At 44.3% G+C, this 20,855-nt stretch overlaps 1 protein-coding gene across 2 annotated transcripts in view; it reads right to left on the reverse strand.

The window, feature by feature from the left end:
• Positions 1-9,501: 9,501 nt before the first annotated feature.
• The window catches only part of FBN1 (fibrillin 1), a 224,411-nt gene continuing 213,057 nt past the window's right edge, over positions 9,502-20,855 (reverse strand). For both annotated transcript variants that reach the window (XM_073876962.1, XM_025884184.2), the window contains 6 exons: positions 20,733-20,849; positions 20,339-20,467; positions 19,508-19,627; positions 14,729-14,960; positions 12,018-12,192; positions 9,502-10,801 (listed from right to left, as the gene is read on the reverse strand). In XM_073876962.1, coding sequence (XP_073733063.1) covers positions 10,412-10,801; positions 12,018-12,192; positions 14,729-14,960; positions 19,508-19,627; positions 20,339-20,467; positions 20,733-20,849 — 1,163 coding nt within the window. In that variant the 3' untranslated portion in view covers positions 9,502-10,411. The remainder of the gene's footprint in view (positions 10,802-12,017; positions 12,193-14,728; positions 14,961-19,507; positions 19,628-20,338; positions 20,468-20,732; positions 20,850-20,855) is intronic.

The raw sequence follows: 20,855 nt of genomic DNA on the forward strand, positions 1-20,855 counted from the left end.
TCTTATTTTCATGGCCTTTTTACAAGCTTAAAAGAGTTTTACTTCTTACATGTTACTATTCTTTTCCAGCCTCCAGAGCGAAATCACATTCTAGAAATGCTCATTTCACTTACACATCATGAACTCAGTTGTTCGTTTTCATTTCTTCCATCTTCCCATGGGGTCCTTGATTCTGTGGCCACCAAAGCACCCACCACCAGAGGCTGTCACCCATTCCAGAGACTTCAAGGTCACACTTGCCCTGGTCACACTTGCTTCACCTTTCTTCTAACAGCCACATCTTACACAAGCCCCTTTACATGTAGCTCAGTCCTTCCGTAACCTCTCCCCTACTTGCGCCTCTCCGGTAGTCAGATGCAGGGGACCGGGTAGAGATGAGAAGACGGAGACAAGGAGACGAGGGACTTTCCCTGGGTCACTCAGCAGAGCAGGGGAACGGACGTCTTGCCTTACTTGTCTTGAGTCTACTCCCTTCCTTCCATTCCCCAAACCACCACCTTGCCGAAGGCGCCTGCCTGGACTCCCACAGGATTTCATTCTTTCAGTGAATGAGACACAAACAGCCCCTGCCCTCATGCCTAAATGCCCAGTAAGATAAGCAGGCACTGGCCAAGGGATCAGGAGAGAAAGTCCCAGTCTTCTGGATTTGGTCTACCGTGTTAGTTGCCAGGCTTCCCAGGCAAGCCTATACACTCCTGGATTAATGTTCCCAGTATTCCCAAAGCAACCCACTATATTCCAAACCACTCTAGGCAGGCATTCCAGCCCTCCATGACCACAGCCTCATGACCCTACTCCCTTTCTGCACTGCGCGTGCCGGCTGGTACCGCTCCCCACCCCGTTCTTGCCCACCTCAGGGTCTGCACTCAGGATATCCTCTCGATGTAAAGGCCCAGCGTGGCCACTGCATCTCCAAGAGGCTTTTCACCAACACCTCTGATGGAAATGATCTTTCACCGCTTCCACTATATACTTCCTTACCAGATTTTAGGACTTCTTTTGTGGAAAAGATAAATGCTACAAGATTCGAGGAATTGACAACTCTTTTTAGGCACTGAAAAGCCCAATAATAGACGAGGGGAATGGACCCAATGGGGATTGGGACCTTGGATTACCTACCTCTCAGCACATTTTTTTGAAAGCCCGCCGTTATTCATAGAACATTCGCAATTTATCTTTTCTGAGCAATTTCCAAGTTCTGGGCACTGAAGAGTCAAATGTAGCACATGAAACATGGTCCCTGGCCTCTGTGCGATTACATTTTGGGAAGTCCCTCAGAAGGCTATGGTCTGTCTTGTCTGAAAAGCACTTCCTCAGCTCTGGGAGCTCAGCCTCTGATACATGTCACTGCCTGTGATGCGCCTCATAAATACATCTGGCAACATGACTCTTATCTTACCACCTTTGCATGTTCACTCGTTCCTCACAGCCAGAAATGTCTTCCTCATCCCCACTTTTCAGCACCTTCCTCGGGTTCCCTTCTTTCTGCTCCAACCTATGATCTCCCACTTCTTTGAACTTCTTTCAGGAGCTGTAATTTAGCACCACATCATTTAGTTCTTCTTTGTATGGTTCAGAAGCGTGACGTTTGATGGCTTTGGAGTTTGTACCAGAGATGGCTAGCTGGCCGCCAAAGATAGCTGCTCTCCTTCCATTAGGTCAGGTGGTTTCTGGGACCCAGCTACCCAGCCAGTCTATTTCCCAACCCCTTCTCATCTTAATGGGGCTATGAAACTAATTACGGTCAATGAAATAAAAGTGATTTATATTGCTTTTGGGTGGAGGCCGTTACAGTATCTCATGTGCCATGATCACTTACTTTTGCCCTTTGTTGACACTTTTGGATACTTCCAGATACTAGAAATAGCAGAGCTTCAGTATGGAAGGGCCCTGGATTCCTGAGTCACCACCTGGAGATTAACCTCCTATGAAAGCCCAGACAACCAAGAACATTTGCAGATCTGGGGCAAGAAATACACTTTTATTAGGTTGAACTACTGAGATCTTTGTTGACCAAACCAGAGTTATGTAAATTTAGGACTGAATTCCATCTCTGTCACTTGTTAGCCATGTGATGTTGGGAAGATGACTTTCCCTTCCCGGGCCTCAGATTCTCCATCCGTAAGAAGGAATCAGTAGCACCTAACTTTGCAAGATGGTTATGAGGCATAATTGAGATAGTTCTGAAATGCTTAGGACACTGTAGGACCAAATATTTCCTGTACCTGTGTGTGTGTATGTGTAAGCTCTCCCACGTGGTGGCTTCATTTGTGTTAATTTTGTCAGTAGACTGTAAATCCCTTCATAGTGGCTCAATGTTGTAGACCCCGTCTCTCTCCACCATGAAGTCTAGCACAGTGCAAAGCACATAGAAAATCTCAATAAATGTTTACTAAGAGGCAAAACCGTCTTGGTTTAAAACATCAGCAAAACTAATTCATGTGCTGCATCTTTGATGATCTTCTCTGTAGGCCACCCATCACTCAGTGCATCACACACCTCTTTTATTCTCTTCTCTGTATGACCCTCCCCTACAGGCCAGTTTCCTTGGCTTCCCACGGACCCACCCATTAAAGTGTATTTTTGTGTATACTTGCTTCTCAGTATGTGAGTAAATGGGTGTATCTATTTGGATAAAAGTGCTTTTGTGGTTTGTGACCAATGGAGAGGAGGCCAGACGGGGAAGGGAGGGGGGCCAATTATTAAGCTCTTTGGAAGCAGATAGTGAAGAAACCACCCTGGAGGTGACCTTGTTTCATATTTTTATAAACGAGCTGTAGACATGAGTTGCATGATGAAATCTGCAAGTTGGAGGATGTTGCTAAGCACTCCTGCCTAGTATAAAATATCAAGTTGATGAGGGTTAACCATCTCATCATATTGGTATGTTGAAACTTTGGGAATTGTGTCAATGTGTTTTTTAAGAGGAGGACACATATTTAAAGAATAAGAGCAGTGAAGGAATGATAGATTATCTGAAGTCATTTTGAGCCAACACAGTTTAGCATATCTTAAATCAGGCTCTGTCCTCCACCATTGAAGATGCCACTGAAGATGCTTTTAAATCCGACAGTGTTTGACATGCTTTTTACATAAGAATATATTCCTAACCTCTTCAGACAAAAGCTCCCTAAGAAAAGGGGAGTAACGCCAGTGTGTTCTGGACAGCAGATGGAGAATAATGCCCAACCAATGGGAGGCGAACTTTTTTCATGGGTCTCATTCAAGAAAAAATTTAAAATGTCGGGACTTCATTGTAAAAGGGATACATACACACATCCGTGCACCCATGCATGCCATCAGGAAATGTGACATCTACAACTATAGCACAGCAACTTAAAAATAATTTCCCTGGGGTAGGAATTTCACCTAGGGAGAGCTAAAATTTCAGAAGCAATGTGCATAATTACACATTCCAGGATCTTCTTGACATTTGGGGCTTTTGAAGACCTCCTATGTGAGATGGGAACTGGTCGTGTAGTGTGGAGGCAGGCTGGGAGGCACAGCTATGGGTCGGGATCAGTCCGAGGCCAGGAACAATAAATAACGAGGCAGCCCACCAGGGTGTCACTATGGGGAGTGTGGTCTGCAGGCTGCACCAAGGGCTGGGACGAGGGCCAGGTAAGTGAGGCACGCTTCTTGCATGCCCCCAAAACACTCAGTAACCAAGATAAATGATATTTTTAAAAATTCAAATTGCAAACTACAAACTGTGAGCTGTTCACCTGCTTTTGTAAGTAAAGTTGTATTGGAGAAGTGTGGGCATCACGTGAGTGTTTATTGGAGATACAGAATCTCATACCCCACCCCACACCCCCAGAATCATAGTCTGCATTTTAACAAGTCCCACAGTTGGTGTATGTGACCACGAAAGTCTGAGAAGCACTGCCATAGGAGACTTTAGGGCAGGTTAGACTGACGCCTGGCTCCTCCAGGCAGCCTAATTTGGTGTCTTCAAGTAGATATTGTTTACATATTATTTAACATTTAGTTAGCAGAGATAGGCAGAAATTGATTTTTTTTCTGAATTAAAATGGATTTCTTTCTTTGTATTCAACATAGGGAATTTATTACATGCATTGAATGTGCCATAACATTTAAACTTATTTGAAATAATCTCTTCACATTTTCCTCATCTGCTGTAATTGGATATTCCCTCACATATGAAATACATGGCAATATAATTGAGCATTCTTATTTGGAATGTATTTTGAAGTTTCTTTTTCTGACTCTCAAATTGTCAACAACATCCTACTTTTCTGGGGTTCTTGCTTTGTCTTCGGTCTTTTTTTTTTTTTTTTGTGGTTTTCTGAACCAAAAACTTGTGGGAAGCATAGTAAATGTTTAAAATTAGGTAACAGAATGCATCACCAGTTCCTGGCAAATGGCCCCCTGACCTTCCCGTTACAATTTTCCATAAGAATTGTCTTGAAGGGAGTGAGTGGAGAGACCCCAGGCTTTCTAGATCTGCTTTAACTCAAACAGCTCTGCCTGATTTTATGTGTTAGGTTTCAGGGTAAGTTTCATTTAAACTTGGGACTCTAACTCCAACCATAAACTCCCTACTGAAAAATCACCACTTTTCGGTATTACATTGGGGGAGAGATGCTAGAATGGTGGTTTCTAATTTTGGTGATTCATAAAGATCTAGACCTGGGGCCTTGCAGAGGTCAAAGGTGAATTTACTAGGGAAACTTATCTTGCCTCCTGCCATCTAGGACAGTGGGGAGTGGGGACCCCTACACCCTCCAACTTCCTTCAGGCGCCTGCAAAGTCTAACCATGTCCTCACTGAAGAACAGTGGGGAGAGAGCTGCCCTGTCACCCCCTGTTTTGAAGTTTCAGTAGTCTAGGAACCTGGCTTCTTTCATCCTTTGTCCATAGTGCTTCACGCAAATGGCAAGAGGCAAGTGTTCAAAAACTATCTGTTGAAAAAAAGAAGTAGTGGAGGAAGAGGAAAGGCAGAGGAAATGGGTTGTTCTTCTGCATGGGTTTTTCCCTTTTTCACTTGTATTTTTAGTTCCTCCAATCTCACTCATTGATCCATTCACCACATATTTAGTGCCTACTGTGTGCCAGGCCTCGCACTATGAGGACAAAGCAGAATCTTTGCCATCAGAAGTCTCCCATGACACGGGAGGCAGCGGTGCGTTACAGGGTCATGATGAACATTTATGGTGGGTCAAGGGAGGGGGGAAAGAGGGAGGAGGGGGGCTGGGTGTTGCTCACCTCTCCTGTCTTCACTGGGTTGCTGGAATAGCAGAGGGGAGCCTAGATCTTGAATCACAAATGGAATGTGTAGCTTGGTAGATTCCTATTTTGAATTCATATACCGTGTTTGATTTCTTCTTCATTTGGCATGCACGGCGAATTGAGTACATGCTATGTTGTATGCAGGTGTGGGGGGTTTAGTCTCAGTTCTACGTCTGTAAGGTGAGAGGCTTTATTTTTTTTAAGTAGGCTCCACACCCAGCATGGAGCCCAACGTGGGGTTCCATCTCACAGTCCTGAGACCAAGACCTGAGCTGAGATCAAGAGTTGGACACTTAACTGACTGAACCACCCAGGTGCCCCACGGTGAGAGACTTTTGGTAAGACACCTGAAATTGTGCACAAGGATAATTATCCAGGACTGAGGGGAGGTTCAGAGGGACATTGTTCACAAGTGCTTTTTAAACTAATGGTATTAGATTAAAATAAATAAATAAATAAATTATATATATATACATATATATACACATATATATGTATATATATATATATATACATATATATGATGGAAACGAGGCTCAGAGACATCAAGGAGTTCCCCTGGCCAAATAACTTAGAAAGGGAACTAAGATTTGAACACAGCTTCCTGATCTCAGATTTTCTGCAGTGTCCGGCCTCTGGACCAGGCACTCCTCAGGACCTCAGGTCTGAACTGCGATCTCGGTGAACCTTATAGGCCAAAGAAAGGTCAAGGCTCCGAACCAAGGATCACAGACCCTGGGAGAACAACTGGAGACTGAGAGCTCAGCCTGTAAGGATAGCGGCGCGGGCTTCCCTGTTCCCTCCCGGTGGGAGTGAGGCCGGTGCGGGTGGGCGTGGCCGGAGCGGGAGTGATCGGGGCCGGTTTCCTGGAGGAGCTGGTTCTGCAGCAGACTCACTCCCAAGCTCAGCGCTGGCTGTGGATGACCCACAGGACAGCTGGCTACGGTCGAAGGAGTAGGAAGCAGCAGGCCTCCGGGGAGCTTGCAATCTTGCTTGAGGCACAGAATCACTGGAGTTGGATCAGGACACTGCCCTAGAGAGGTGCAGTGAAGACACTGAAGGATAATCTTGGTACCACCGAAGACAGAAAGGCCAGCCGCTGATCGTGCTGATCTCATGTGGTGACAAAAATACACAGCCTTTCGTGCTTTTGAAATTCTGATCTATCAAGGTCCCGTTAATCTTTCCCCACCTAGCAGAGCCGTTGGGCACCCCCCAGAGCAGAGCTCACCATGCAGACACAACCACACGGGCGTGTGACGGCTTTCTGACCACGGGATGTGTGATTATCACCAGGATGTTTTCAGTATCTCTACTTCCAAGAGAAGAAGGAGCGGAAACATTTATTCCTCCCAGGTTTGATTTAATTTCCTCCCAGAGAGAATTTTACCTTTGAAAGGAAACAGACCTCTTCCGATTTCTGCACCTCCCGGCTCAGCTGCAAGGAACAGCTCAGGCAGACTAGGGAAGGCTGGAGGGTGAGCCTCTCTCCTGAGTCTCGCTGCCTTCGCCTTGCTTTACTACCAACCTGAGCTACAGGTTCTTGAAATAGCCAGCTGGGAGCCTGCTAACTGACACTACCACCAACCCATGAGGGGCGGAAGGGAGCAGAGAGAGGGTAATGCTGCATTTATTTACAAACCGGGAATAGTCACAGAGATCAAAGTAACAATGGACATTACTTTCTGTGGAAGAAAACAAGAGTGGACAGAATGCAGAGAGTTGAGCTAGCAGGAAATCAGACCCACTTACCTACTAGGACTTCATTCATTTAAAAAGAATGCACCTTCCACTGTCCGATAGTAAAAAAAGTGAAACTGACACCTGCTCGTAGAGGTCATGATTCAGGCTTGGCTCGAGGATGCAAAACAGCCCACGTCCTAAAAAGAGGCTTATGACTTTGTGTGCCAGAAAAACCATTTTGGATTCATTAGCAGTTAGCTGAAATAACAGATTTTGTGAAATTGCCAGGTCCTGTCAAATGTATGTCGGGTGTCAAATGTACAAGACCCTCATGTTTATACAGACATTTGTGAGAACGTCAGAACCTTTCATTGAGACCCAGACCTGTCAGTGAGCCCAGTCATGGATACACACGGAAATTTGCAAAATCCAATTCACAGCCTTCTTGTTTCTCTCTAACCCTAAACTCAGAGTACTGAGAACCCATTGGGTTTCAAAAACGTTTAATGAAGTAAATTGCTGCTGTTGCTTTTTTCTTTTTACCAAGTGTTATTTAAAATTGGCAAGGGGGAGCTAACTTTGTCTTCAGCTCTGTATGCGAAAACTAATCCTCCCAGCAATAGCCTTCTAAGCATTTAAAAACAAGGTCCTTAAACCATGCAATAATGACATTTCCAAAATCTCTCTAATAACTACAGTTAAAATCAGAATAAAGTACATTCTGTGGACAAAGCGGTGATCTAAAAATTTCTGACAGTTTATAGGTATATAACTTTTAAGTATACTAATATAGTATCAACCTAATTATCCTTTATTTTGGCTCATCTGATTTACAAACATGATTTCTGAGGTTTAACAGTATTTGTAATGGCAATGTCCAAAGCAATTTTGGCTGGGTAAAGTGCTATTTGTTGAACAAAAATGTAGTTGTTTGTGCAAGTTTAAACATTTCACAAGGCCAGCTGAGTTCATGTCAACCCTACTTACAAAATAATTATTGGCAAATGAAATGGGCTTTGGGGGGGGTAGAGACAAGACGTTTTCAAGCTTCTGAGAGATTTACAAAACCAAGTTCGTCAACCACTGGAAGTAAAATTGAAAGGTCACAGACAAAAGGTACAGGTTTAAATCTCAGGATTCAAAAAGGTTCCAACAAGAGGAATATTTACAATGGAACAATGAGGAAAATGTTTTGTTACAGACAGAAACATGGAAAATATGCTGTTGAAAATTGTTGGCTCTGAAATAAATAAAATCCAGACTGAGACTATTAAAAATATCAAAGTGATCTACCATGTGCCAACTCTATATTCTTCTGTTGTTTGTTATAAAGAAAATCCATCATTGAACATAATGCAGTTCTGGTTAAGTTATCAAAGACATTTTCCAAATGCAAACTGTTGTTTACCATATGCTATATATTCTTCTCTAACAATTTTAGTACACTTCCATCACAGACCCACAGGCGCAGAGTTAGAAGGAAATTTTGAGTCATATTTTAACTTCCTAACCAAGGTACGAATTGCTTCCAAAATTGTCATTCGATTCATTTCTATTTAGCACCTATTACAAGCAAGATTTTGTGGATGGCAAAATAAGAGATACAAAAAAATACTTCAAGATGTTCATGGCCTGTTAGGTAGAAGAAAGCACCCTTGTCCACTGGCTGCCATTATGCCTAGACTGGAACCCTCTAAAGAGTGACAGCTCACCACATCACAAGGAAATCCATCCCTCAGTGGGTAGCCTGACAGTTAGGAAGGTGTGTGGGTTAAACTGAACTTCATGGCAACTAACCTTAGTTTTGTCTTCTGGAATAAGATGGAACAGACCTGCTCCATCGTCTTTAGTGTAGCTTTTTGAAGTTGTTGAGGACTTCCCTTTGTCCTATATGGTTTCTTTCCCCTTCATGCCACAATTTTATTTCACCTTTATTTTCACCACCCTTCACTTTACTGTCCTTGGGGATTCTAAGAATTATTTTATATCAATTCAGTGAGCTTAACTATTAAACATTCAATATTGCACTTAAAATAGCATATTCAAATTATGACAGTCAAAAAACAAGAGCTAGATAGCATTCAATGGGATTCAATTTGGGATTATCCTTTTGTAATTAGACTAGCACTGACTAACAACAGATGTTTAAAGGGGGAAAGGATGGAACACCTAAGGCTTGCCAACACTGTGTATTTGAAGGGAGAGGGCATGATAAATCTTTTATAATGAAACCCATGTGCTTCTAAGACAATGACCGAACTTGATATCTTAAAATACTTAAATCTAGTGGTCTAAAAGTCACAGGATTAATTAGGTCATGTTTTAGAAATGCGGCTACACTCTAAATTTCTTATTGGCGAGAAATAACTCTGCTGCCTTTAATGAACAGAACAAGGGACTAACTCAAATATGTTAATTTTTTGCTAGCGGTTATACGTACGCTTGGCACCTTTCGAAGCTGTAACTACCACACCCAGGATAATTTAAATTCAGGAAACTTTATTTAGCCTCCAGAATGCCCCCCCCCAACAAATCCCACATCCATGCAAGAACACAAAGCCAAGGGTACACTAAAAAAAGAGAGACTGTTTTATTGTGACGTTTATGACATGGACCCCTTGTTGACAGGAATGACCGAGGGTAATCTTGGCATATTGCACAGATGTGATGAAGGATGCGCTGGTGATCCTCTGGCTGCTGAGGCTGGTTCTTGGTCCTCCCAGACCTCCATGCACGTGTGGGCCAGTCACAGAAATGTCCTTACCACTTGGTGTATACATTTAACAAGTCTTTGGTCTTAATAAGCACCATTACAAACCCTCACGTTAAGGGCATTATTATTCTAGTTTATAAATGTTTCAATGATAAAAAATAGCACGATTACAGTATACACACACTTAATTTACATGTAATGTATTATAACTCATAACTGAGATAAGCTACTGAACTAACTTTGGTTGATTGAAATTAATGAAGTATTTGAACTGAATACTTGCGATTTGGTTTCTAAGTTGTGTAAATATTACAGTGCATTTATAAATCTAGTTTGAGAATTTACTAGCACCAAATAGATATTATAATTGGCCAACCTAGTACTTGTATTTGGAGAAGCAAAGTTTAAAAATTGGAAAAAACAGAACAGTTCATCGACTGAAAGTACATTCCTGTACATCTGCTAGAAGGATGGCGTGTCAGCATGGATGGCTGACCCCCAATGAAAATACGTGTCCCAGTTTTCAAGAATCAACACATATGACAAGGTAGCTCAGCTACACAATGAGAAGCCTGAGAAAGTGGTTGTTTTGAACTAGGGTAGTCACCTGTACCTTGCTTTTTGTAATACAAGAATAGTGCTTATTTATAGAAATTTACTTGGTGAAAGATTGTACCTATGATATGAAGATTCTGACTGGGGGGGAAATTCCGTTCTACCTATCTATCTTTGTTTTTTAATTATTTGGTCTCTGGATGGTGAATTAATGAAGCAAAATCTGAATTTTCATCTTCAGATTATCACCCAGTTCACCACTGAGGTAGTCTTTGTCATATTTATCTTCTAGCTGATTAAGTTCTTTCTTTTTATAAAGTGGAGTACTACTGATTTGTAATGAATAGGTTCCAGCCACTGGCTTCTTCTTGGTGAAGTGGAGGTAGCTGATCCCTTCCTTTTGGTTGATTTTAAAGAAGCCATTTTCATTTCCAGATTCGATCAAGTATTTGTTGTGGTTCGTCAGAGTCGTCAGGGCCGGGAGGAGCTCTAGGATTCGGACCTTGTTACTGATGTGGGAAATATTGAAAGCGAACACGGCTGTCTTCTCAGCGTCCCAACTTGCAAGACTCACATTGGTGTCTCTCTCAGGCTGGTCCTGGAAAGACACACGGCAATGTGTTAAGTCAAATGTAAGTATGCCACTTAGTTCTCATCTTAAAGAAAAAGTGACTCGAATCTCACACTTAAGACCACCTTCGGCTCGTGTTGTATATACACTGTGTTGAGAATGCCTATTTTCACAAAACACGGTTTAAGTCGCAAATCTGTTCAAGTGGAACATGTTTATAATATTAAAAAAAATATATTAAAATGATGTCAAGATGGAAGTCAAGTAGCTGGAGGTCTTCTAATGCAGCGGTTCTCCAAGTGTGCTCCCCAGACCAGCAACATCGGCATCACCTGGGAAGCTGTCAGAAACAAATTCTCGGCGCCTCCTGAGACCTACTGAATCAGAAACCCTGGGGGTGTCTCCCAGCAATCCATCTTAAGTCCTCCAGATGATTCAGATGCATGCTCAAGGTCAAAAATCACTGTTTTCATAGGCTATTTTCTTCCCCTGGACTTATCTCATTTCCCAAACCACAGCGGATGGGTTGCAGCGCCGAAGCTAGGAAAGAACCAGTCTATTTCAATTTTGTTCACTGACGAAAAACCATCCCCTCTGAAGGACACGCCTATGAACCTACTTCCTGACTCTGATGATCTGCTAATATTCGATGCTTTTCACCTGGCTGCTTGCTGGCCTCTCTGGGACCACATGTGCCGGATTCTCCGGGCCTGGAGCCAGGGGTCTGGGTGAATCTCTGTGCATTTCTGAGTTGACTGAAAGGCTGCAGCAGCCGTAGGCAAAGAAAACCAGGCTGCTTGAGCTCCATGTTGTTTTTGTCTAGAATCCAAGTTCCCTCACACTCCACACGGCTCTTTTCAGTAGAGGAGCCTCTTTCAGAACTTGGCGTCCCCGTGGAGAGAGCGCTATGTCACTTCACTATTCTGCCTCTGCCCACTTGCTGTCCTGGACCTCAGACCTTTCCTTTCAGCAGACTTTGGGTGGGTGTTTGACTTTCTCTTTGGCGAGACAGAGGAAATGAGCAAGTATGTGAAAACCTTCGAATGGCCACTCCCTAAAAGCAGCAAGAAACTCCAGAGAGTCCCACAGACTCTTCTAAAATGCAGCCTGGAGCTCAGGGAATGTCTGGATTTTCCCCCCAGGGAGCTTGTTCACACTTTGGAACATCCTTGGAGGAAACCACAGGCATCTGGAAGGCCCTTCTGCTACAGGAGACATCAGGAGAAACCACCTTGTGACCCACCTCGGTGTTGGAGGCATCTGTTGCGTTTGCACTTCTCCGTTTCCTGCCCCGTTTGGGGTAGCCGTTGATCTTACACTCATAGCAAGCCTCCGGGGAGAGAGAATTGTCATCCATTTCGCTGCTGGCAGGTGGTTCTGGGCCTCCTCGGCCCATGCCGATTCCAGAAACACAGTGCCTGTGGAGGAAGGGGGGCACAGCCACTTTTCATTAGGCCTGGGAGATAAGGGAGGAGGTACAAGAATTCTGGTGAAGCATGGACCCCACCTGGTGACATCTAGCCATTGATTATTTGTCCCATCAGGTGACTGGCTGGTTCTGAGAGCCACACTGAAGCCCTCTGGGTTTAGGCTCTGAGGCCCAGTTCCCGGGGTTGGTTGAATTTCTTTCTACTATCTCTCTGGGCCCTGTGTCGCATATTGATTCGCCGCTTCCTTTCTGAACCCAACTCTGGCAGGTGTTTTGCTGTACTGACACCGGGGAGGGGACATGGAGCGGAGATGGGGGGGAAGGATGCGGGGGGAGACCATGTGACTTGGGAGGTTAAAGGGAAATGTCTTCCGTTTATGAACCAGAAAGTGAGAAAGGTATGAGCCGCCACCATGGAGTTCCTTGCCCTCTTCTTGCCTCACCGATGCCACCCCTGCCACCTCCCCTTCTGCCACCACAGTCACCAGCCTTCGCCACTCCAGCTTCTGAGCGATTGCTCCTCTTATGTGACCACTCGCTTTGGCCGAAGCTACTGAAGCTGTAAAGAAAGTTCTAGGTAGAACTGAAGTTGACTCAGAAACAAACTGTGAAGATGTGTAGTGTATAAGATGCAAGCTTCGGAGCTTGCCCAACTGTGGGAAATTGTTTCAAGTCATTCAAAACCACTAGGGCCATTGGCTCTGACTCATGTGAGGCTGGATAAACAAACCCATGCCCAAGAGAGAACGAGTTCAGCTGTTTTTCTTTGCCTTTCAGTTATCAAAGCCAAGTTACAGAGGGAGGCTTGCATGTTTCACAAGTACCTTGTTTTGTTATTCTGCTTACTATTTCATAGGCCTCTTGGAATGTATTTACCAGGCTCCTCTTTCAAAATGTGTTGAAATATCTGAATGATCCTAAGAGCCTTTATTTTGGGGCAGGGTCCACTCTAGTGATTCACAGAGAAGCCCAAGCTGTTACAAATGGGTAGATTTCTACTAATGGGTCATAACGAAGACCAATTATTGATCTCTTTTTCTGTATTAGTTGGCCTATTTTTTATAACCCATTTTTCTTTATGCTCTTAAGATTCAAAATATAATGCCAATAAGCAGAATCTTTTTTGTGTGTTTTGCAGCCATTTAGGGGCTCCTACTATTTTCTGCAATCCTGCCAGAGCCCAGTACATTTCCTTTCCTCTTCCTCTATCTTGCAGCATGAAACATGCAGAAACAATACAATGGATGAAATGATGAATGCTCATCGTGTGTGTGTGTGTGTGTGTGTGTGCTTGTGTGTGTGTGTGTGTGTGTGCGTGCATGTGCATTTGCATGATGATTAAGTTACTGGAAGGAAAACCCCAAATGTGTAGGTTTTGGTTCTTTTTTCAGAACTCCTTTCCAGTATTTTCATATCCCTGGAACACCACTTACAAGAAGTGTGACTACAAAGTCCCAGTGGCCAGAAGCCAGTTTGGAGTGTCACAATTTTTGCTGGGAAAATGGTTCTGGCATTCAACTTAAAAAGAATGAGTCTACCGAGAGCCAGATACAAACATCTGGGAATTTGTGTCCTATTGCTGGCGTTCCATGTGCTTCCCATGAAACATTCTTTTACCTTCAAGTCTACACAGATCCAAAATGAATGTTTGATGTTTGTGTGTTCAGAAATCAAAGCCACTAAATTAATTTGATATATTTGATATATACAAGTATGTGTGTGTTATGGAATGTGTGATTTGTGGGGTGTGTCTATGTGTATGTGTGGTTGCATACGTGTGTATGTCTATTTCAGTGCTGTGTGTTCCTAATTAAAAAGGTAAAAATGGAAATTCTTAACAGGACAGACAAAGGTAGATGGACATCCAAGTCTAGATTAAGTCAGCAGCGAAAAAGACTCACATTTGAAAACTTACCACCAAACTTTCAAATTACTGAGTAAGATAGAAATACATCTTGCCTTCCCCAACACTCACACCTACAATGTGGCGAAGTATTCTCCCTGGAGAATACAATAATTATTTTAAGTCCTGTTTCATGCTCTTTTGATAATTCTTAATGTAAACTTAAGTCTGAGGTGCAAAGTATACTTTGAAACCAGGTATCTTTGTGATTTATGCTAACATATAATGTTCTCTAATGAGAAGGCATCTTAAGACTGAACCCTGCTTGCCCCAGGAGAAGGCTGGATCAGCGATGTGCAGTGTGAGTCCTGCCCTGGCCTGCATTGGCCCCTGCGCTTCTGGAGAAATGAATCCATTTTCAACAAGAAGATCAAGAGAATGAGACAGAGAAAACCTGTATCGAGGTATTTACAATTAGTTTCATAGTCCATGAATTTGCAGAAATCTTGATGCCTCCTTTCAAATGAAACAGGCTAAAACCTTTGCCGACCTAACTGGAATGAACTCTATGACTCTGAAAGGACGGCTCTCCTCAACTCGATGGGTCAGTGGGAGGTGCATCCCCGTCATGAGGTCAGAAGCAAGAGAGCCTCCAACCACAAGCAGGGCCAGCAGTGCTTACCCTTGACCTATCCGGAAGTAACCAGGCGGACAGCCACACAGGTAGCCGCCCTCCGTGTTGGAGCACCCGTAGCTGCAGGGGGCCTGCGCAGAGCCACACTCGTTGATGTCTTGGCACCCTCCGCTGAACTGTTCGTACTGGAAGCCGGCTGGGCACATGCACTTGTAGCTGCCCAGGGTGTTGTGACAGGAGGCTCCTCCACAAATGTGTGCACTGAGGCATTCGTTTTCATCTGCAGGGAAAACCAGAACACACCGCATGGGGGACACTGGCCGGGCGTTTCCACCGGGCACTGCCAGCCAGCTGGCCCTCTGCTGGCACTGGGGAAGGCCGAGGTGGCTGGGGTGGGGAGAGGGACGAGAGAGGGAGCGAGAGAGCAAGCACGAGCATGCTGTGGAAATGGATGTGGCCTCTTGCCACGTGGTGAGCAAACGTGGTCGATGAGGTCAAACGCACCAGGTGGAGTGCATTAGAGGATGGCATTCGGAGGACCGACAGATTCCAGGTCTCATCTGAAGCCAACACTAGTATGTTCCATGCCGCATGAGCCTCCTGTGAAGCACGCGGGGCTGGTTCCCAGCTAAGCTTCAAGGTTCAGGCCAGGAGGGAAGGAGTCCTGCAGTTCTCTGTGAGCGGGACAACAGTCTCAAAGCAGGGAGCAACCGTGCTCCCGGAGGCTGCTTTCCCGGTCCTCCTCTTTCAAGATGTGCAGGGCTGGCAAGGGCTGCCATCCTGCAGGAAGTGTCTGCCCCACTTGCACTTCCTTTTCAAAAATCTGCAAAAGCCCCCAGGTGCTTGTCCTGGGGATGAATAGTGCTTTCTGGTATGTCTGCTCCCATCTCTGGATGGGCCCCCCCTTATCCAAACCAGCCTCCTGCCCAGAGTGTCTGGGCCGTGTCTAAAGCAAAGTATGGCTGGAAGAGATTCAGTGCAGACTTCACAAGCAATAATTGGAAAAAACCCACAATAGAGACAGATGCTGCAGGACTGGCTACCCACAGGGACCTGCCAAGTCTGACAGTAAAAAGCAGGAAAAAGAAATCTAACTTTAAAAAATCAACTTGAGGGAGAAAACCTTGAGTATCTCACTATTTCTAATTTATACCTTTTTGAAATCTCGAGTTTATTTTTGTAGGCCTGCCTTTGTAGGGCAGGCTGGAAGCTTGCTGGTAAAACTTTCCTTAATCGCTGTAGCCCACTTTCAGGCATATGTTCATTTGAATGCACACAGATTGGCCTTGGCCTCACTGAGCAAATGCTTCCAATGCAAGGGAGGAGGGGAAATGTAACTGACGTTTATTAGATGCCCGTTGCGTGACAGAGTGCGAGGTGCTTCACATTCCTTTACTTGACCTTCCCAACAATCACAGGCAGTAGGTGTTCTAATCCCTGTTTTACAGATGATGAAAGCAAGGCTCTGAGAACCCCTCTGAGATCTCCCAGCAGCAGGGCAGAGATGCACACCCAGAGCTGTCTGATTGCAGAAGCCACGTGCTTGCCTTCATGCTAGTGTCTCTCAAGACTCAGCGCCATTTAAACTGGTATTTCCTTTGTCTTTGAGTTGGTTTCACCTTTTTAGATTCCTTTATCAAAAACAGAACTGTTTCTAAGAAAAAAATGTCTGTATTTATTTATTTATATATTTTTAAGGAGGCTCCACGCCCAGCATGGAGCCCAATGCGGGGCTTGAACTCACAACCCTGACATCAAGACCTGAGTTAATATCAAGAGTCAGACGCTGAACCGACTGAGCCATCCAGGCGCCCTGAAAAGATTTGTTCTAAAATTAGAAAAACTGGTAGGTAAAAATGGTGGGAGCAGGGTGCTTGCATATGTATAATATCCTCCCTTCTTCCCTTCTCTCTCCCTTTCCTCTTTCTTTCCTGTGTGGAAGGAACAGATACACAATAAGAAAGCCATTTGCTGAGCTGCCTGCTATAGCTCAGTGCCTAGCTACAGGTTTGTTTGAGGATTCTTTATATCCAAGGACTCTCAAGTATCCACCCAAGGTCATTTAGGATTCAAGGTTCCTACAAGGGAAATAATTAAATGTGCCATTGTCTTTGTTCTTTCCCCCTTACTTTAAATCAGAGATGAAGTGTGCAATAGATACCAATGGAGACCATGGGCACCAAAGAGTGACTGAGGAACCAAGGGCAATTACTTTGGTGGAAAAACTATCCCTGGACTGGATGTTTTCTCCTTGTCCTTCCATGTCTATCTCCAGACTTTACACCTGCTCTCAGCTCCCAGAGGCTGACCTGCATGGAGCATCAACAGGCTCCTCTCCTTCGTCCTGTGCTTTTGGGTTGGGCTTAGCCATTGGTTTCCTGATAGGACTCTGATAGATAAAATCTCTAAGGCCCATGTCTGTATATGAAGGACAGGACCCATCAATATAAAACTTAGATTTATTCTGTATTGTTCCAAAGGACAGAAACAGGTTAGAAGTAGCGGGAGGAACAGTTCATTTTCTATGAAAAAAAATATTTCCAAGAATTAAAGTTTTCTATACATAAATTGGGCTATCTTGCAAGAAAGTGAATGCCCTTCTAGATGGTATTCAAGTCAAACTTGGACAACCCGGGAGGTTGGGGAAGGATTTATATTTTAGGAATGAGGTCAGACTAGATAATCTCTAAGGCTCTTTCTAGTTTTGAGCATCTATGTATGTTACTATAAATATCCATCCCAGTCAAGAACTCTCTCCTCCCCTTTCACATTCTTTTCTATTTTACTTCACTTTCTTTTTTTTAACTCCCTGAGAATCTAACAAAGTTTAAATTAAACTTGCTTATCTATGTTAGAGAGCTAGGGTCAAGCAGAACAGGGATTAAGATAAGAAATTGGCAAATATTCAATATTTACAGCTGGAAAAGAGGCTCTGTACGCACCCTGTTCATCAGTATACAAACACGGTTTGTTTCCCATGCTTTGCACTCTCCTGACCTTCTTCATCCTGTGCCCTCTGGAGCAAATGGCTCCAACGGCAATTTTTATGTACTCCAAAGTCTTTGTTTTACTCTCAGTCAATACTCAAAATTGGGGAGGGTTTTGTCATTTTTATAAAGAGAGACATTTTAATTTTATTGAAACAGCCTTAGATTCTCCAAAAAAGCCTCCTTAAACTTAGACTGAAACCTATCCACTCTGTCCTCTAAAATCAAAGGTGGCAGCCTTAGGCTTGCATAGTGTGTGTCAGCCATGCTGTGAAGGGAGAACGGCTAGGAGAATTCCAAAATGTAGGATGGGCTTTCTTTTATAAATTTTCTCTAGGTCAACGTGGCTCAACTCCAACTGCAGCTGCAGGCTTGACATATTCCACAAAACAAGGAGATCCAGTGGCCCCTGACCCCAAACCCATCCATCTTCTAAGAGTGAAATTCTGGCTGCCCAGCAGTAAGGATCCAGAGAGGGCTGGTCCAAATGATCTGCTCGTCTCTGCATGGCTCCGGGGAAAGCCATTCTGGCCCAAGGCAATGCTCATTCTGGATAGCTATAGTTCTTAAGAATTATGAGCCCAGTTTGGGCTCGTATCTTTTGGGCATTGAAACCCCCCAAACCTCTTCCAACTTCTTAATTTATTCTAGAACTCCCAGCCAGGAGATGATCTTCACGGGGCCAAAGTAGAATCTCCAGGCAACGAAGACATGACCTGCCCATCTCCACTATCCCGGGACTGAAGGTAGGAAGAGGAGAGGAGAGGAGGGTTGGTCAGCAAGTGGTGTAGTCTGAACTCTTCCAGCACTGGCGTCCTTTTAGCCAACCCTACTCACCCCTCCAAAACTGTGTCTTGAAAAGAATCAAGCCAAATGAGAGAGATGCAGTTTGGATAAATGAAAACACACCAAATGTATCTTCATTTGGAGTAAAGTGGAGCAGCACCCGGGAGACAGTAATCCTTGCATCTTTGCTAAGGAGGCCTCTGTACCCAAGAGGGTGGCAGCTAGAACAGGTCACCTGCGCACCACGTTTTCCGCCGTGCTGCAGAGATACTTGACGAATGAAAAAAAAAAAATGAGTGAACTCAACACTTGAAAGGCAGCCCTAAATCAGGAAGTTAAGAGCCTGAGGTTCTAGCTCCAGGCGTTTTACAAAGGAACCGGGTTAAGGACAGATTACTTTTCCTCCTTGGGCTTTCAGGTCTTTCTGGTAAAACCAAAAGCTTGGGCCAGATGGATCTGGGGTCCCACTAAACTCAGTGTTTGAATTCTCTGATATGCATTTAGAGTTACTTTCCCATGACATTATGGAATCGAAAATGACATAATTTCCGTTTAATGAATCTGTGGGTCTCCCTTAATTTTCAAAAGAATTTAGCAACCTGAAAAAACTTGCCGCGCCTGCTGCCTACACTCTGCCCTAAGAGATGCGTAGAGCTGAATGGAACCACTTCTGTGTCTGCAGGCCAAAAGTTCCTTTTCAGTGAGCGGTAGGATTTTGTTGGCCCTCCTGCGAACAGAACTCCAGCGTGGGCCAATGGCGACATGCAGCCGAAGAGCGGGGTTGGGGGAGGGGGGATGCAGAGAGTGAAGGAATTCTAAGGGCATTTCATTTCCGATGTTTTCACAGTATCCTTTATCGTTATATTTTTTTTCTCACTTTGCTGTTTTGCAAAGGCTATATAACTTTCCTCTGGTTTCAACCAGGTTAGGGCGATTTTAAAGGACTCTTCGTTGATCTAATGACAAGTGTAAACTTTTTAGAAAGAAAGCACTATTTGGACTCGGGGGTGACAGCAGCGGTGTGTTGTCATTGTGCCCAGGAAAGACTACTTACCCACACACTGGTTCCACTGGTAGTGCTGGAGGTAGCCCTGTGGGCAGCTGCACCGATAGCCCCCGATGATGTTCTGGCAGCCATGCTGGCAACGGTGGTTCCCTTCGCACTCGTCCACGTCTGGGAAGGGGGGGAGGGGTAATTTTAGCAAGGCAACTGACCCCCCCACCCTAAAAAATTATTCTACCACCAAAACGTCAAAAATACGTGCCCCGGAGCTTTTGAGAAGCCCAAGGAGGAAAACATTCAGACATTCCTGCTAATGCCTACAAATGGAAAGGACGAAGAAATTAAGGTAAGGCCCAAGAGCATTCTATGGGATAGCTGTGGGAAGTGTTTGTATTTGCTCATTTGTGCCAGGATCAGAAACTAAAAGATGTCAATACAGAAAGGAAATCCTAAAAAAAAATAATTTAGAATTTTAATTACATATTATCAGAAGAGTTATTCTTCATATATTTAATCCACATTAAGGGAATCCTTTTAGGACTCTGGATCCAGTGACTAGAATATGAATGAATCAAATGCAGGAACCGAGCTATTTTTCTTGACTAGTTCATGCCCTAGTAGGTTACACTACTTAGCAGAAAAAGCCTTGAGATATGGAGGGAAGGCACATGTTATAGACCTGGTCAAGCATGAGACCAAAGATGGATCTCTAAGGTATGATATCTGTGCCAACCCAGCAAAATATTTCCCATCTTCAGTTGCTCAGTTCTCCCTGTGCTCAATTCTGAGATCTCATAGAGGAGGAGAATGAAGAGTTTGAAAGTCACACAGGCTGCCTCCGCCAGGGCCCAGCAGCGGCATCAAGCTGAGGACCCTACCCACCTTCACAACTGGCGCCACTCTGATCGAGCGAGAACCCCCGTTGGCATTCACAGGTGAAGCTCCCAGGAGTATTCTGGCAAATACCCTTAGACCCACATAAGTTGATATCAGAAGTGCATTCGTTGTTATCTAGAAGAAGCGGTGAGGGAAAAGAATTAAAATCCACTGAAGCTCTCTTTGTGTTGTTTAAAAGGAAGACAGGGGGAGGATTCACTCAGAAAAGGCCAAATAAGGCCAATAACTTTTCACATACAGGTGCGTGCGCGCACACACACGTACTCACATATTCTTTTCTGACTTGTTTATCTTCTTACTCCAATAGCAGAGGAACTAGAAAACAACTCGTCAAAGGGATAGGTGCATTTCTGGTAGGGTACTCCCCTGTCCCACTTACCGATGCAGGCAGTATGGTGCTGCGTAAATCCGGGAGGACATTTACACGTGAAGCTGCCAATGGTGTTCACACACAGGAACTGGCAGTTGTGTTGTTTGGTGGCACACTCGTCAAGATCTGTGA

This window comes from Callorhinus ursinus, unplaced genomic scaffold (assembly GCF_003265705.2).
Source record: "Callorhinus ursinus isolate GAN/ISIS: 27379988/994484 unplaced genomic scaffold, GSC_fseal_2.0 scaffold25, whole genome shotgun sequence".
NCBI classification, from domain to species: Eukaryota; Metazoa; Chordata; class Mammalia; order Carnivora; family Otariidae; genus Callorhinus; species Callorhinus ursinus.